Here is a 17,834-nt window from a genome sequence, read left to right as displayed (position 1 = left end):
CACTTGCTGAACGTTTAAGGAGACCAAACAGTGGATGTAAGTGAGAACAGTGAGGCAGTGGGTGGCACATTTCAGCAGAGGTGATAGCAACAGTAGGTCATCTCTGCTGGTGATGCATATGAGCACGGCATGCAGGCCATTCATTGCTGGTGAAAACACATAGCTAATGGGGGTGATATGCTGAAAAGAAGTGCTTTGTAGCTGAGAATATACTCTATCTAATAGTGGAATTGTGTTGTTTGTATCTGTTGTATATGGAAATAACTAGGAGGAGTTACTTTCAAAGAGACCTATGTAGATCCTTTGGATCCTTCCAGTATTGACCTGCATGCATTCAACAGAGAATGATACCAAATAAATTCGTACAAACATAAATGGCTAGAGTTTGACAGTGCATCTTAGTTACTGCAAAACTGTTAACCAATAGGCCACTGGCTGGTCTCGAGCCAACATTAATCTCAACTTTATAATGCACTCAACTCACTACTTAAGAGAGAAATAAGCCTAATCTAATTTTTATTTAGGTGTATTTTCTCTCCAAAAAAGGAAAAGTTTATTTTCTTAGTAGCAGCAATGCTGAGTCACAGAGCCTGTGCCAAAAACCATTCTGAATTGGAGCTTCCAATTATGTTTAAGTATGGTTTCAAATGCTCAGCTTTACAGACCCTGGTTTTAAATTTTATAAAACCTACTATTTGCGGTCTGAACAGAGGTGAGGTCAATTTGACCAAACGCTTGCTGGGGACAGAAATACTGGCAGGGAAGAAGGCTGGAGACCACTAGAATCACAAGTGGAAGGCGCAAAGCAGTTTCCACTTCTAAAGCAATGTGGGTGTATGACTTATATCTAGAATTATCTATTCTGCTTTCATAGGCATCTTTCCAACTTCTTATATGAACCTGTAGATTCATTCACCAAATTAACAGCAAGAAAAGAGATGAAGATTCAACTCAACAGTGAGTGCACTTCAACAGAAATCAAGAAGACATAGACTCTAAATCCTTGCAGTAACTGCCTGGCTTTTGAGACACGTTGGTCAGTATGTAAAGGAGAAAAAAATATGTACAGTTTCTGTACTTACTCTTTGCAACATTGGTTTGCATCAGCACCAGCAGCTAAGAATACATTAAAAAAATCAATATGGACTAGCAGCATATCACATTCAAATGGATTTCATACTGTTCATACATAGCACCTCTCAAAAAAAAAAAAATCAGGGTGCCATAACTTACAATGACTTCCAGCTTTCCTTGGACATCATGTGACTTGATAACCCAGTTGACCGATTTCTTACACTTGAGGATAAGTACAACATTTCTGTCAAGTTTGGCGCCAGGTTGAGATGGTTTAATGTCAACGATTATATCCACCTGGAAAGCACTGTGTGTGGAAAATAGAGGGAAAGTAAGACCAGAGTGCCAGAAATTTCCAGCTATCAACCTTCTTCCAATCCATCATGTTTCCACTGTCTGGCCAGCTGATTAAAATGCTGGAGGTTATCCCAGACAACACAACATGTGCAAAACAGATTGTTATTCCATTTACTCTTGAATGATTTTACATCGCAACAGATAAAGTATTTTTTAGACAATTTTTTTTGTCTGCTTCTTTGTTTACAAGAAGTGTGCTACTCATTTCAGCTATTATTTGGGGCAGGTTAGCTATATGGCAAACAGTTTGCTTTACACCCTTTGCTTATTTCACTCCAGTTGTGCCTAAATATAGCTGTTTCACTTTCCTCTGGGTATAACTGTATTAAAGTTCAAAATAGTATCTTAAAAAAGCAAAAAGACAAGCAAGTTAATACCAAAAAACACAAAAATACTGTATCAGGCAATGTCTCTGTCTATGCAGTTAAATTGTTGAAATTACTTTGCTTAGGATCATGTACGTGTTGAGGAATTGAGCTGTCCTATTTAGTTTCCAATACTTCTGGATATATACTTTAAAAAGGCAAGAAAACAGATGTACAGCCTACTGATCACTGGAAAATAGACGAACACTATCCAGATTTTCAAGACTTCAGTACAGTAAGTAGAGCAATAACATTTCATCATGCAAAATATTAATTCAACGTAAAAACCTTTACTTCTAGATCATCTTACGGGAACATATGTCTAAGAATGTGCTCATCTCCAAATATCAAGTTTCAACTAATTTTCTACACTGAGACTTCATATCTTGGCATCTTTTGTTTTATCTCATGTAGCTTTACACATATTCACCTCAGCTTCTGTGCAGATAAACTTTGTAAAGATAGCTGTGGAACTATTTATGAAGCAAGCAGAAATTTAACATACTCACTGTCTTTCTTAGTATTGTAACACTTAAATATTTTGCAGTGTTATCATCTAAAAAACAAACTCCTACTGTGCACTGTCAGCTAATGCCAAATGCCCAGAGGAATAGAAACAGGGCCTTAATCATTGCATAATGCTGTAAGAGACTCATGGTAATGTTGCTACAAACTAATACCATGATTCAAAATGGGGTTACTATCCACTGCCACAGACAGGCAGGACTTAACTACTTGCCTTCCACCACCTCAGCACTTTCTTGCTCTGCTAAGATTGCTAGAGTATTTTCAGGCCCTGGGTTCAGCATCATGCAGTGAGATAATTAAACTTCCACCTCTGTCCCCCTATGTGATTTCCTGGCTAGAGATGGGAAATATAATGCATAAGGAACAGAAGTGGACAACGCTGGAAAGCCAGTCTGCAGAAAGCAGACGACATTTTAATTCTACGTCATCTCTGCTGAAAGTGTGCTTTTCTTCTTGCAAAAATAAGTTTCATGGCAAATTTCTGTTCTAGCAACATTACTCAGCACTTATGAAGAGCTTTTTCAGGTGTGATTATCTGAAGCAAACACCATTCATATGTTTCCACTAAGATCCAAGAAAGACAGGCAAAGGATGAATGCTTTGACCATCTTAGGTCCCAAGTTTACAGTACATTTGACAATTTAGATAACTCTAATAACATGTACAGAGAGTTACATAATTTTACCTAACAACTATATATATACCTTTTAAAAATTAATGGACTGTTGTTAATCCTTTTTCTCGTAGATTATCAAACTATACCTTAACCTCAACCAGAAACATTTTAGAAAATACGGCTATGATTCTGCAGAACTGTGACACTCTTACCATGGATCACAGATCACTCATGACCTCTATACCCCTGTTTGGGAATTAGTGCCCTTGGGTTGTTGTAAGTCATCAATACCTATGACAGGTCAAAATTACTTTTAATTCCTCTCTAACCTCCCCACATTCAGTAGGCTTATTGTAATCCCTGTCAGATTCTGTCCTTATTCATACTTCCTTATTCATTTCATTAGAAAACATCAATTGATTGAGCAAGATTTCTGTCTAGAGAAGGAGAGCAGAGTAAAATCCATAAAAACTGTGCATTACGGTCTTGTCCAGAAAAATCATGAAGCAGAATCCAGAGGCTTTACATGATGAAGAACTAGTTTCTACTTAAGTTAAAATGTTAAGGTCCAAGCTCTTCCTGTAATGATGAAATGACTAAAAAGGCTATCTTCATTTAAGTTCCAATACAGAAGTGAAAGATCTAGCTGTGATTTCAGATTTGATACCTTCCATGATACCTTACCTGTATGGATTGGAATTTGGAGTGATTAGTTCAATTATGTGAACTTCCCTTTCTTGGGCCAAGTTAGAAATTAGGCACCCCTCTGCTCTTTTTGGCTGTAGGTATCCAGCAAGGTAATTTAAAGAGAGAAAATTCTTTTCTATGTTGCACGTGGGAGGAAAAACTTGATCTGAAAAAAAAAAAGAAAGCATAAGTAGTTTTATGCATAAATATCAACTTACATTCATGTATGTAAAGCATCTACTTCAATGCAGCACTGTATTTTACAATGCAGATCTCTAGCACTAGAGGTTCATCTACTGCCCATCTTAAGTACTTAGGAGAAATCACCATAATGTTGAAAAGCAAATATCTGTTGCAAAAATACAGCACTCTTGCTCAGGGAGATGATTTAGCGGAGGGTTGTTACAGTTGGGGTAGTATGGTTAGGTTGTGGTTGGACTTGATGATCTTGAAGATCTTTTCCAACCTAAGCAATTTTGTGATTCTAAAATACATACTTTTGAACTACAGATTCTGTAGTACAGATTTGAACTCCCTTCCCCCAAAAGAAACCTGAAAACAATACTGAAGGAAAATACATGGACATTTTTCAAAATTAGTAACATATTTAATTTGCTTCTCTCATATTTCTTTTGAAATTAACTCAAAACTTCTGTGTTAACTCCTCCCTTTAGAAATTTTTTTCTTATTATTAAAAACTAAACATATTTAAAAGATCACAGAAAATATATTCCATTTCCATATTCAGTATATTTTCCTATAGTACTGTAGTCAGTATCAGCTTTGTCCAGAAATATCACAGTTCTCTTACACATGAAAAATTGAATATAGCAAGAAAAGGATGAAATAAATGGTTGATATAACTCATAGCCGAAGTGAGGAAATCCTAGAGTAGATAATCTTTCTTTTGGTTTTAACTGTCTGGCTGATCACGCACATTAATTACTGCACAAAATTAAACAAAAAAATAGTCACTTGGTACTAAGTGCTCATGCACAGCCTAGATTGCTGCACTTCAAGCAGCAGCATATATAAATACTTCAACCTCTGAGAGAGCTTTACATATGAATTACCATAATACACAGAAGGTATCATGCTCAAGACAGTCTTATAAGAACAGAATTCCAAACTGTTGCCACTTTGACCTTTGCATTACCAAGAAGGCTTTCCTTTTAAGATCAATAGCACAACAGAAAAATATTTAAAAGAATATAATGCATTACGCATGTAAAGCTGCGGACAAACTCCTAGAAACTGACTGGAGATCACTGTTTGTATTTGCTTCCTAAATCAGAGCTGACATGTCATCCCTGAAGTGCATTTGAATGTGGTACACAATTTCTCAGAAAGCTCACAGACTCCTGTGACCCAAGGTACAGTGGAAACAATTAAGAGAATTTCTTCTCCTGATCTTACACAAAGCAGTCTTTGAATTTTAACCTTATTGCCTTTTGTACAGAACCTGTCAAAGCTGCATGAGGTAGTAACTCTTCATACTGTGCAAGCAAAGCACTCCTCCAACATCTGGTGCGTGCCCTGCCAGATTAGCCTTGAATGCAGCTGCACTCCTGCCAACTCCTCCCACTACAGCACAGAATGGAAAGTGATCCCAAATGATCTATACTGAGCCCGAAGTTATATATATATGCCCATACTTACACACAGATATTATGTATTTGTTTCTCAGTTGCTGTGCTACAACACAGTTAAACCCATAAAACATCAGCTTCTAAGCAGTGTGTGGGTAATCACCACACGTGCTATCACAGGCCATGGCAAAGCACTCGCCTCCTGCTCCTGGCCCTTCCCTGCCGCGTCAGCACAGCTCAGGGAACTGCTGCTCTCACTGCCACCAGTGCTGATGCTCCCCAGCCTGGGCCCCTGCTCCACACACGCCTTTCTTCTGTGCTCATTTTAACTCTGTCAGTAGATGCTTGATATACACATTTACTTCCCCTGTCTTAACCAAAATGCATTTATTCTTGTCAGTTACCAAGATTTGGGCTGTAAGAGAAAAGGAGATTCATTTCTTCTTTCTTTGGTCACCATACTTATTTTCCTTCTTTTTCTCCCTTTCAGTGCTGTTTAGTTACTTTAGAAGGTTGCTTCGGGAATCTGCAATTCAACTGATCAAACAGAGCCCACGAGCCCATCTAGAAGCCCCAGGCCTCCCTAATCTCCAGGCACCAAGGTGAGCCTCCTCTGCAACAGCACCAGGTGAGCTGTAGACCCACAGCTGGCGAGCCCTGCTTGCCACAAGCATGCAGCCCTGACTCTGTCCACAGCTGCTGGCTGCTCCCAGGAGTTCCTGTGGGCAACATCTCTGAATAATTAGGTGTCACTCTCCAAGACATACAGTCTTAGCAGCAGCAGCTTAATTCAGCAATAAAAATCCAATCCAAGCAGAGCTCACCTTTCAAGACTCTAAGCTGAGGATGAGCAAGGTATTTAGAATTTTCCTCTCCCACTCCTCTACACACAAAAAAAATGTAGGGCTTTTTTTCAGGAGCACTTTACAGTTCACTAGCCCTTAGCACTACAGAGATCAGCACATCAACTTTACAGTGGCACCACATTAAAAAAAAACAGAAAGCAGCTGCAGTCTTTGTAGGGAGGGAGGAAGCTCTTAGCAGCACTCACTGTGAAGCAGTGAGCTGAAGCAATGGCAGGACAAACCACAGCACAGAACACAAACCTACAGTATTAAACCCAGCAAGTCTGCAAGCATGAGTGAGTACAGGGCACCAACTCAGCACAGGACCGAAGCTCCAGCTTCTGCCAGGACAGGAGCACAGTGTTAGTTTGTAAACTGATTGTACATGGAGTCTTTTTCAGACCTGTTATTATTATTATGGTTGACTCTTTCTCTTTTAAATGTGTTGAAAATAGGCTGCCCTCCAGGCTAGCACACCTGCACTGGATTCAGACTGGTGATACCAGATGCATGAGGAAACATTTAGCTAACTGATAAATGCATATCATATCTTATTGAGCCACAAGGAACTAAATCAGCTTCTTTTCTACAGAAAAATATGCTCTAGCATCACTTTTTCTGTGAGCAGTCCAGCCCTCTAGGATCTGATAGCAATTATCATGGCTATCACTTTGTCATCTCTTTTATCACAAAAGTCCAGCTGACCACAACACCCCTACTCTGTGGGCCTCCCAGCTCAAAATTCTCACTCCAGCCTGTTTAAGTTTCCACTGCGCTCACCACCCCTGCAGAGCTTGGATCAGCCACAGTCAGGCTCTTGATGGATGGAATCAATAAGATTCAGGTGTGCCTGGCCCCGACCCAGTTTTGACAGGCTTCCATACTCAGCTGCCTTTCACTCACAGCCTCAAAACTGATTTCAGAGACTCATGGCATCAGAAGCAGTTTTATTCCATGACAGATCATCCTTCTTCAGATTTTTTTTTTCCTCTGGCTGCAATTTTCTTCTCCTTGTATTCAGCTAGAGCACCAACTTCTAAAATGTTACGTCTTCCAATTTCAGATATTTTTAACTTGAATAAAGATAAAATGGCAGCATTCATTTAACTACCCACATTAAAATCTGTATCAGCTGTGTAGCAGTGAATGAATTCATGCAGCCTCTTCTTTTATGAGTAACACTAGCCGTGAATTCACAGAGGGCAACTGACTGCGTAGTGTGTTGTAGGAAAAGCCTGAGCTGCCTATCAGCATACACTGTGATTTTTGGAATTCACTGATTCCATTGTTCACTCTGCAGAGAAGCAGATCAGGTCCATGTCCCACGTGTTTTTCATAGAACTTCTTGCATGACTGCTACAGTTCAAGAACTGACCCTCCCCCTATGCAGGAATACACATGCATGATCTTTCCACTTCCCCCCGCCCCTTTATTTCTTCGGCCAAAAAGTCTAAATCAAATATGGTTACAGTTGAGCTAGTTTGTAGGAGCCTTCTCAGAAACTGATGTTGGTTGCTTGCCAAGTTCCATTTTGTGTACTTAACTCCTAATTAAACTGTGTTTAAATATACTCTAAACATGATGCAAAGCTCTCATATTTAGCTGTTTTGTTTGACTGGAGATGAGCAAATCAACAAACAATTTTATATGTTTTTTGATGTATCTAATTGAATGCTTATCTCTGTAACATAGAGACCACTACTCCCATACATATGTTCCAAGAGCACTTTAATAACCTAATAAATGTATTTCTGAATGATCTTCTGGCATTAAAATACAAGACTGGTGCCAAGCAGAACAAAAATCATGCAGGGGAATCCTTTACAAATTTGGCAGGTTTTGGATAAAACCAACACAGCCATGCTCTGATTTGGGGGACAAGCTTACACTTCAAGAAATCTAATGATCGTATACAGGTGGTGAGGATTAGGTGTTTTTGCCACAGAAGACGTTGGGTTTGGTTTTTGCTTTTTTTTTTTTTTTTTGCTAGCCAACTAGTTCTACTCTGCAGGAGTTTCTCTAGAAATACTGCCGAACTGCTACTAAGTTAAAAAGTCTGCTGGTGCTAGTCAATGCTCAGTACCTTTGTTAAAAGTGTTCTACTGATTTCTAATATTTCAGAACAGCTGGATCTCTAGCTGCAATGCAAAGAACAGTTCCAATTCACTTTTACCAGCCTTTATCCTCATTACATTCAGTTTAGCCTAGACTTGAATGACATCTTCAAAGAACTAAAAGAACACTGAAACAGGCCATTAAGTAATGAACACTGAAATCTTAGGACAACTCATGCCTGCAAATGAAGCAAATTTCACCCCTCATTATCTCATACTATAATGGAAAGTTGCTTTTGCTGATAAATTTCTTCTGCCATCTATATATGTTCCAGAAAATAAATTTGAATAAAGATAAGTAGTTTATAAAACTCTTCTAAACCAACAGCCTTATTCCAAGATCATAGTGAAGAGAAAAGCTGTGCCTGTTGTATCACCATGGTTTAAGAACAGCTCAGATACAAATCTCTTGCAGAAGATATCCTTAGCATGATAATGTAAGCATGAGCCAGAAGCTACTGCATAGATTCATATTTTTATATTTTTCTGATATTGTTCAGCTGCACAGATACAGCTAAAGCCCCACCCTAACATGGGCCATGAAATCCCTCAGGCACTGGAGTACTTTCCCGGCTCCGTTTAGCCCAGCTCATAGGGATAGGAAATCTTGATCCTCAGGGTAAAAATACACAAAGACTTCAGATCAGACTGAGGTGACCTATCTTCATGAGAAAGACAATAAATTTTTGCTCAGAGTAGCCTGTATCTTTATACAAGGGAATAAGAAAAACAAAAGACAACTCAGGTATTTCTAGAAATAGCCCTCAGAAAGTTTCTAGAAACTTTCCTCAGGTTCTACACTTGAATCTTGAAGGCACCCAAACAATCACCCTGAGTAGTATATTTCTTTTAAAATGTGAATTTTTTTTCTTGTAAGATTATAGCCAATGATCTTGTACCTGCATTTATAAGCATAAAATTATGGCACCAAAATTCATTTAAAAACTGACTAAACCTAAACCTAACATCTGGTCCTTAGACTTGATTTTATTTCTCTGCCTTATCCTCTTCATAACATATCTCTTTGGAAAATGAGAGGTTTGTTTAACAATCAAAATCAAAAAACAATGAAATAATATGGCAGTTAAATTTATTCTCAAGATTGAGAAGTTCCAATATTCCTGTTGAGTTTTGTTTGCCAGTTTTCTTTTTGTTTGTTTTACCTTCTCCTACTTTAATATAGATGTTTCTTGATATTTTGAGTTCGGTGAAAGACGTTACTGCTCCATATTCCTTCTGGGCCCACTGTAACAGATGTTCGTTTCTCTCAGGAAAATTCTTTTCTTCCATTTCTGCTGACAAAGAGAAATTTCCCTTCTCGAACCAAACAATGGAACCTGAAGACACCTGATGAAAATAAAAACACAATTTTAATGCTGTACACTTATCCACACAGACATGCAGTCCGTTTAAGCAACGTAATCTGGCACATCCAAATTAGATGCATGTTTACAGCTTACTTCCAACTTCATGCCTAAATTTCATGCATTTTAACAACTGCATAATGATTAATTTGCAGAGATTTACTTTAATGTAGTTGTTTTAAACAGCACAGCGTTTCCAACTATCATTCGGCTGGAGTGCATATGGCAGCTGAATCAAAGGGTCTCTGAACCACTCTCATGTCAGCTGCTGACAGTAGTATAATAATGCTGCACGTAATCTGAATAGGAGAAGGGGGGAGCAGGAAGACAGCAAGGAAATGGGAGAGGGTTAAAAAACAGAGACCAGGTAAGTGAAGGGAGAGAAGTATGTGAAGCTCAATAAACCTGATTTGGAAGTAACTTCCAAATCAGAAAGAACATGAGGTTTCAAGTACAGTGAAAAGACTAATGGAGAGACACGGTAAGAAATGAGACAGGCTACAGAAATATACACTGCTGCTTTACTCAGAATAAGAAAAGAAATGCTTTGATCTAGCACATAAAGCAGATGACTTGCATCTTCAGAAAAATCATTATCAATAGGTTGTATTAACTTACGTCTTGGCCAGAAAAACTAAAACAGTGCTTAAAATTGTCAAAATATAGAGTGTATGAGTTCTTGCACCTGAGTACAAGTCAGACAGAAGCCTGAAGGCAGAAAATATCCCAATATTAATATATACTGCTGCAACATCAAGGCTTTCTAGTAAACTTAATTTATTTGTTAAAAAAAAGTGTATTACTTCCTTGAATTCAAAACTAACAGCGTTGATCAAAAGAGTAAAAAGCACAGTGCAACAATTTCCAACCCCTTCTGAGTATTATTTACACGCTATCACAGGATAATGGTGATAAGTATCCCTCTACCCTTTTAAACAATTTATCAATAGCAATTATTTAAACAAATTATATGAAGTCAAGCTCCAATTAGATAAAATTAACTAATAGCAACCAGCCATTATCTTCTCTGTATCTACTGTTCACAACACTATTTTGTGATGTTCTATATCAGCTTGTTTAGCACATACAAGTATTTGTCTAAGCAAACATATAAATTATGCCCTTTGGCATGTGGAAGGAATTTCAAAAGTTCTTCTCCATGCTTCCAGCTAATATGTTGGCATTTATTATCCACGTATCACACTCTGCTCAATAGAAGATGTTTTTCTCCCCACCAGAATAGCATTCAAAGTTTAAACTAATATTTGTTTCAATTCCAAATGATCTCCCTTATTTGTTTTTCATATGACCATCAGAACACATTTCCTTTAAATTAGTCCTTATCTTGTGTAACACAGAAAATACCATCCTTCCCAAGTAAGAAAGTAGTCTACCATAAAAGAAAATCTAGGATTTTCCTACAATACTAGGAACAGATGGCAACATATTAGCAAATAGTATTCACTTTGTAATTCCATTACTTAGAAGCAGTTGCACCATGAATTGGTTTTCATGATGCTTCTAACATTGGATCATAGTGGGCCCAGTCTTACAGGACAAAGACCACACTGTCAGTACAAGACAGGTCATGTGGAGACAGTCTATGCAGCACCTCTTAACTATGCTGTCTTTTCTATCCAAACATATGGGACGTCTTTGTAGAGTCCTGGCCTAAAAAAGAAAATTCTCCTTTGAGTAAGAATTGCTGGATTTAAGGATTTCATCAGTTACTATTTTACAAGTATATTGGATAGATACTGGCATTCCACTGCCAGGAACCAAGATTCCTTAACTGTCTCAAAAAATTCCTACAGTGCATCTAAGAGTGACAGCAATTGATGTTCATTTGCACAGTTTATAATAGATGGTATTTTCCATGGTCAGTGTCAGAGAAAAGAATTATCAGTGTAACCTTTTAAGACATTTGAGGAAAATTTGAGAGGAAAATATTAACGTTTCTAACATATTGTCTAGAGAAATGCATTTGCTTGCAATAATGCATTTTCACTGTATTTTCTATTCAGGATTTGAAATATTTAAGTGTCTGTTAACAATAGGTTTCTTCCTCAAAGCTCTTGGTTTTCCATTTATTACTAATTAAAACTTGCAAATATTCAGCATAATTCTGGGGCAAGACAAATGTTTTTCCTGCAGAACAGATCCTATCAATGAACATCACACCCAAATTTCTGAGTCTTACTAGAGAGAAACTGGGAGACAAAAAGCAGAATCACCAAGAAGTCTCTCACTAACATCTTCAACTAATGATCATATAGTAAACATCTTTATGTAGACATGAAGCTTATCATCATTTATTTTTTAATCACAGACTGAAGAGTATTAGAAATTAATGGTTTCACTATTATGTTTTTAAAAGAAGTGCAGAGTTCTGCTGTTCCTGCCAATGTTAGGATTTTTACTACATGGACCTAAGGCAAGGTTAAGTGGGCCAAGCACATTATTTTTTCTGGAAAGAATTCAACAAACTCTTCCAAAAAAGGTGACCATCCCTGTTTCAACACCTGCTTCGAACATTAACTGTTTACTCTTCAGAAAAAAACAAAAGCAGCCCTCTTGGAAGTACTTCAGGCATGGCAGCCAGAGCATTCAAACCAAAGAATGCTTTACATGCTTAGAAATATGTCAACAATTTTAACATGAGCACACATTACCCAGCCTAATGGTTGATTAAGAAACCGCCACCATGTTCACTCTTATCTTCTGACTTCATCTCCTTCAGTGGTTACTTCCAGAGGTTGCAGAGTGGAAAAAGCGCCCCAGCTCTATTTCTTCCTGTTGCTGTGTGGGCATTAAAGATGATGGCACCAGAAACATCCCCCTGTTGCTGAGGTCATCTACACGCTTTGCCACATTTCTGAGGCTAAATGAGGAACTTCCAAGTCTGATGCAGAAAGTCAGTTTGTAGGCCCAAAATACACCGTCCACATATGGCAGTATTCCACAGCAAGGAACGCAGTTCAAAAGGCTCTGCTGTTAGGGGGAATGAGGATCAAGTGCAGCATCTTGCATTTGCTACCAAAATCTGAGCTTTCTATCAAGCAATAAAACATATTTAGGAACCTACTTTGATTACACACACTACTACCTAGATGTAACTTAGTGGTCCCCAGTGCCCACTACCAGTGGTCCCTGGGAGAAACAGGAATTTTCTTTGCATTGTACAGAGGCAAGGAAACTTCAAGAATCTCTCATCCTGGAAAAAAAAAACCACCTTTATGTGTCTCTAAAGAAAACTTTCCAGTCTCACAAAAATTGTTCTTGCAGTGCTGCCAAGGCACCTTGGGACATCAGCTACCTGGCGTTAAGTGCCAAACTGCGCAAATTACTGCTCGTCGGAAGGAACACCTCCGAACCAGCCGTAAGTCATCTCACTGGTAAGCATGTCACTACAGCCACCCAAAACAGCAACTTCTGTTTCTTATTTTACCTATTTCCTTCTCTCTTTAAAGTACTGTGTCTTTCTTTTTTCTTCTTTTCTTTGAACCTGGTATATTGGGGATATTTTTTTTTGTTTGCTTTATGACATTTTAAGAATTTAATGTAGCTGTAACTCAGAACACCCAAGTAGGAAGCAAGCTCATAATTTAGTCTTGAGAGAGAGTCAGATACCTTTGGACATTGACTCCAAATACAAAGTTAAGGTTCACAGCATGAATCATTCCCTCCCCTCACAGCAACAGTCACTCACCAAGGCCCCTCCAGCACAAGTGACCAACAAAGCCATCCATAATGGCGCAAACAAATCAGCAGAAGAAAAGCAGCACCTTTTATGTTCCTAGATAGTGTCAGACCCATGACAGAAAATGTCAGAGAGGAGTAAACCCACTCAGAGTAGAAGTAAAAATCTTGCACAGACTTTCATAGCAGCCTACACAGAGTCAGGACTTTCTTCTTGGTAAGTGGCTGCTTTTGAAATAAGATGCAACATAAAATATGCTGCACATTTGTGCAGCATCTATCAGCTTTGCATTATTTCCTACAAACAACAGGGATAAGATGCTTTCAGATAGCAGTATATTTTTCTCAATTTCAGTTTGGTGTTCTCAAGTCCGCTTAAAGTCATGACAAAATTCCACTTCCATTTCTCACTGTTTTTAAAACAAATGTGAAAGAAACAGCATTATCTTATCTGCAGATTTTAATTCTGCTTCTGAAAAGATGTTGAATTCATCAACTATCAAAGAACCTGATAGGAATTAGAACCTTGTGGGATTACACTTGCACATTTATATGCATCTGGAAAGAAAATCTAGAAATTTTCCATCTAAGTTGAAACCACATCAAAGCAAGTTCAATTTTCAGAACCACCATAGAAAGAATCATGATAAAAAGGAAAGAAAAAAAAAAAGACATGAAGGGTAAATCTGACCCCAAAGTTTAGGGCTCAGCAGGAGTTTAACATATACAGATAACTGTTCACTCACCTCACAGTAATCTAATACCATCTTAATAGGTTCAACACATTCAGTTGATCTGAACAAAATAAGGTAGCAGAGGCTTTTTCAGGGATTTTTTCAAGCTAGATTCAATCTAGCTAGAGAAGGGGTGAATTAAAGCATATCTAGGCAAGTGTAGCTATACTTTCCACTGGAATTAGTGACTGAATAACAACCTGTTGTGATTTATTATCTCTGCATCACTAACACCAGTAGTCTGCCAAAATGTGCTGCTTGCTTCTATGAACTTCCACTTGCAAAACCCCCATCAACTGAAGCAAGCGAGGACAGGAAAGAACTATGACAATACAGAAGAGACAAAAATCAGCACAGGAATCTGGCTCCAAACACTTCAGCCTATTGCAGAATGGGTCTACTCCAATCTCCAAGTGCCAGAATGTTATTTCTTTCCTTGTTCTTGCAACTTGATTTAACGTAAAGCCCAGGATGCACACAAAGCTTTTGTTGGAGCCATGACCCATGAAGACAGCCCACCCTTGAAGCTTAATAAAACACCAAGCACAAAGCGTGAGTTTTGAAAAATGGCTTAAATCACTTAGGACATGAGAGAATCTAATATGAACTGTGACAGCCTTAGCAAACCAAGCTCAAAAAAAGAATAGGGCCTGACCATTCCATGGAAGGAGAAACTAAGGCACATAGACTTGCATAGATTCCTCTGGTATTTACCAGCAACTTGGGAATTTTGAAACATTTCTTTCCAAATGAAAGTGCTTTACACTGAAAGCAAAAGATACTTCTGTACTGCAAAAAAAAGTCCCCTGTTTTGGGACATCATGCTACCACATACAGAATTCTTTGCAATGAACATAGCTTCATAAGTCAAAAATATCAATTCTGCTCTCCAACATTTCCTGAAGGAACTTTTGAATCAAAAAAATCCAAGTATTTAAAGATGCTTTACTAGAACTATTGTGCTCTTTCACATTCCACTTTATTGAAGGCAGGCAATGCAACACTGTTAAACATGTATTAAGCACTCTCATTTTCTACCATTTCTACTTCTGACAAAATTCTTCCAGTTGATTGCCAAGAACAGCTCTCACATATAGTCTCTGAAATTTCTGGGAGGAAAACAGTTATATAGACTAGAAAAGCATGATTTTGTCAGGGGGTAAATCAGGCCAAATGAGAAAGTCACTGAGGAATTTTACTGTTGTGACAAGCATAATAAAAGTTAGTTTACTAAACAATGCTTTTAATTAGACACTTAATGGTATTTTCACATTCCTTCCAAAAAGTACAGAAATGGTATGGGAAGGGGAAGGGGAAATATGAACTCTGCCAAGTGGAAAAGGGCAACCATGGGATTATTTCCTGCTACTAAGTAGAACTATGAAGATTTAAACAAAAAACAAACCCAGGATTCTGTAGAAATGTAATCGTCCTTTTAAATTCCTCTTTACACTGTTACACAACGCTGAAAATCTACAGCATTTTACTTTGAATAGTGAAAGGTCACTATTTATACTATATTTATCACTAGTCATGCACTTCCTATCCTTTCTCACTCCTCTAGCAGAGCGCTCAGTTCGCATCTGGGTCTGTTTAGCAAGTGATTGGAAACTTAGTCTCCTGATTTCCCGTTAAATTCTAGGCACAGGAAAACAAATAGCACTTGTTTTTCAGTCAGTTTTGTCAGTCATCCAAAACCCAGTGCAAGCCATAGAGCAGCTTGTGGTTTGGTGGCAGAGACCCAAAATATGTCAGCCATATGAAGTAAAAGAAATACACTAGCAATTGGCTGAAAAAATAAGAACATCCCTCTTTTCTTCTTAGAAATAAACAAATGACTAATAATTAAACTCAATCTATCACTTATTTTTCTTTACAGCTTCTTTTTTTTCTCCTCAAATCTCAAAACAAGACATGATCTGGTTTTGCATTTATTTTTACTACTGTTGCTTCCTCTGTTTTACCAACCTCCTGTAAGGTTATTCACTTCTTAAGTGCTTTTGCATCCATAACTCTTATTCAGCCAATTACCTGAATAACTAACTCAGAGAAAGAGCTGAAGCACCACATCCTGAACCAAATACTATAAGCAATACTATGAAGTAGATATTCAGACTTCTGAGGGGAGGAGGAGGCGGGGAATCTACTCTAACAGTGATTTCTCTCAGGAAAGCAAAAAGGATTGGGGTCCATTTTTTTCCATTTATTTCTGATTAGTTTCACGTGCCCAATAAAAGACGTTCCGAGGCTATAAAAGCAATTGAGAAAGCTAACAAATCTGAAGAGAGAAATCACTAGTGAGCAGCATCTGCAAAACCCTCTTTCTGGGCAGCTTCATAAACCTTCTGGTTTTCTGCCAAGACATGTTCTTAATAAACTGCTTTTAGGGAAGGAGTGAAATAATGACTTCGGGGGAAGGGAGGAAATTATTTTGTTATACAGAAATTTAAAAGTGTGGTGGTGGGAAAAGTCTGGTCAGGTTTTTCTGCAAAATTGGCCTGTAAAAGGATCAAAGGTAGAAGTATTTTCTGCAGGTGTTGTCTAGCTTACATAAAATTGAGATCTGTTGTAATCTAACTAGGCTAATCCCTAGTGAAGATGCACTCTCTCTTCCTCTGCCTCTTTCCGGTACAGTTCTGGCATCACTTCCTACTGAAGAAAAAGCAGTATTTAGCACAGGTGCTAAATATTCCCCTTGCTGAACTAAGTAGATTTTCCCATCTGCATGCTGCTCTTCCTAGAGGGGCTGATGGTTCAGCCTAGAAACTCTCCAACAGGAAGGGCCCAGTCCCCAAGCTATTGTATTTTTGTAAGAACGTAAGAATATCCAATCAGACTAATATGACTAGATACATCAGTAGTCAAAGTGGTGATTTTCAACGACTTAGGTCAGGCAAACTTCATGCACTTACACATTTCAGATGTTTTCAGATTAAAATAGCATGATAATCAGGTATGTTGATTTTCAGCATCAGAAGAATAAATTCAGGACTTGCTGTACTAAAATCACAGTAATTTTCCTGGCACCACCAACTTAACCCATCAAGATATGTATAACTCACATAGAGTCTTTTAAAATAATCTTATCTAACCCAGATGCAACATTAACGCCGTACCACACAGTCACCATCTACTTAATTTCTGTAACTCTCATGCAGAAATTTGCCCTTTTTGGCACTCCCACAGCTTCAATAATCACTCTCCATCCTTCTGCCTACTCCCAGGTAACCTGAGAGAACTCAGCTACAACAGGGGTCAAAGCTCAGGAAAAGCATCTATTTTCTAATTTATTTTCTATGTAAGTACTTTTACTTAAAAAAGTATGCAAAGCACAAGAGAATTATCTGTAGTTTACAAGAACGCTTGTGCACTAAAATATGGCTATTGAAACACACCTGACCTCCTTATCTTGCACAGCACTGAAATATTATGTATACCAAACAAAGCATTACACTTGTATAATCATTACTGCATCACTTTTGACTTGAGAATACAGAACATGTCTATTTTACTTCTCCTATTTACTGGCTCTCCCTTCTCCATATTATGTAGTTCCTTTTCACTCTCCATATAGATAATTACTATGTGAGTAACTCAGCTGAATGCAATTCAAGGCAGCTCAAAGTGAATTCATGAATTGCATTTATATAACTAACAAATGAACCTATCAGGAAAATAATTATTATTTAGATATCTTAAGTTAGTTTTGATTGAAATGCCAACATTTTTTCTTAGGACTATTCACTAATGTTTTGTCTGGTTTACAGATGCAGAAATCAGTACAATAACAGCAAAAAGACAATGAACAAGCAAAGAAATCCCTTAAGAACCATCCCAGATGCCTTCCTCCAAAGTACTGTAA

At 37.9% G+C, this 17,834-nt stretch overlaps 1 protein-coding gene across 3 annotated transcripts in view; it reads right to left on the bottom strand.

Annotated features, from left to right (window-relative positions):
• Positions 1-17,834, bottom strand: part of TGFBR3 (transforming growth factor beta receptor 3) — a 114,727-nt gene that overhangs the window by 28,170 nt on the left and 68,723 nt on the right. For all 3 annotated transcript variants that reach the window (XM_085231330.1, XM_085231328.1, XM_085231329.1), the window contains exons 5-7: positions 9,339-9,522; positions 3,625-3,793; positions 1,234-1,381 (exon numbers count right to left, since the gene is read on the bottom strand). In XM_085231330.1, the coding sequence (XP_085087456.1) occupies positions 1,234-1,381; positions 3,625-3,793; positions 9,339-9,522 (501 nt within the window). The remainder of the gene's footprint in view (positions 1-1,233; positions 1,382-3,624; positions 3,794-9,338; positions 9,523-17,834) is intronic.

The sequence above is a fragment of the Meleagris gallopavo genome, chromosome 10, assembly GCF_905368555.1.
Source record: "Meleagris gallopavo chromosome 10, MGAL_WU_HG_1.1, whole genome shotgun sequence".
NCBI classification, from domain to species: domain Eukaryota; kingdom Metazoa; phylum Chordata; class Aves; order Galliformes; family Phasianidae; genus Meleagris; species Meleagris gallopavo.
The sequence above is the reverse complement of the archived record's forward strand: the minus strand, read 5'-3'. Positions and strand labels throughout refer to the sequence as shown.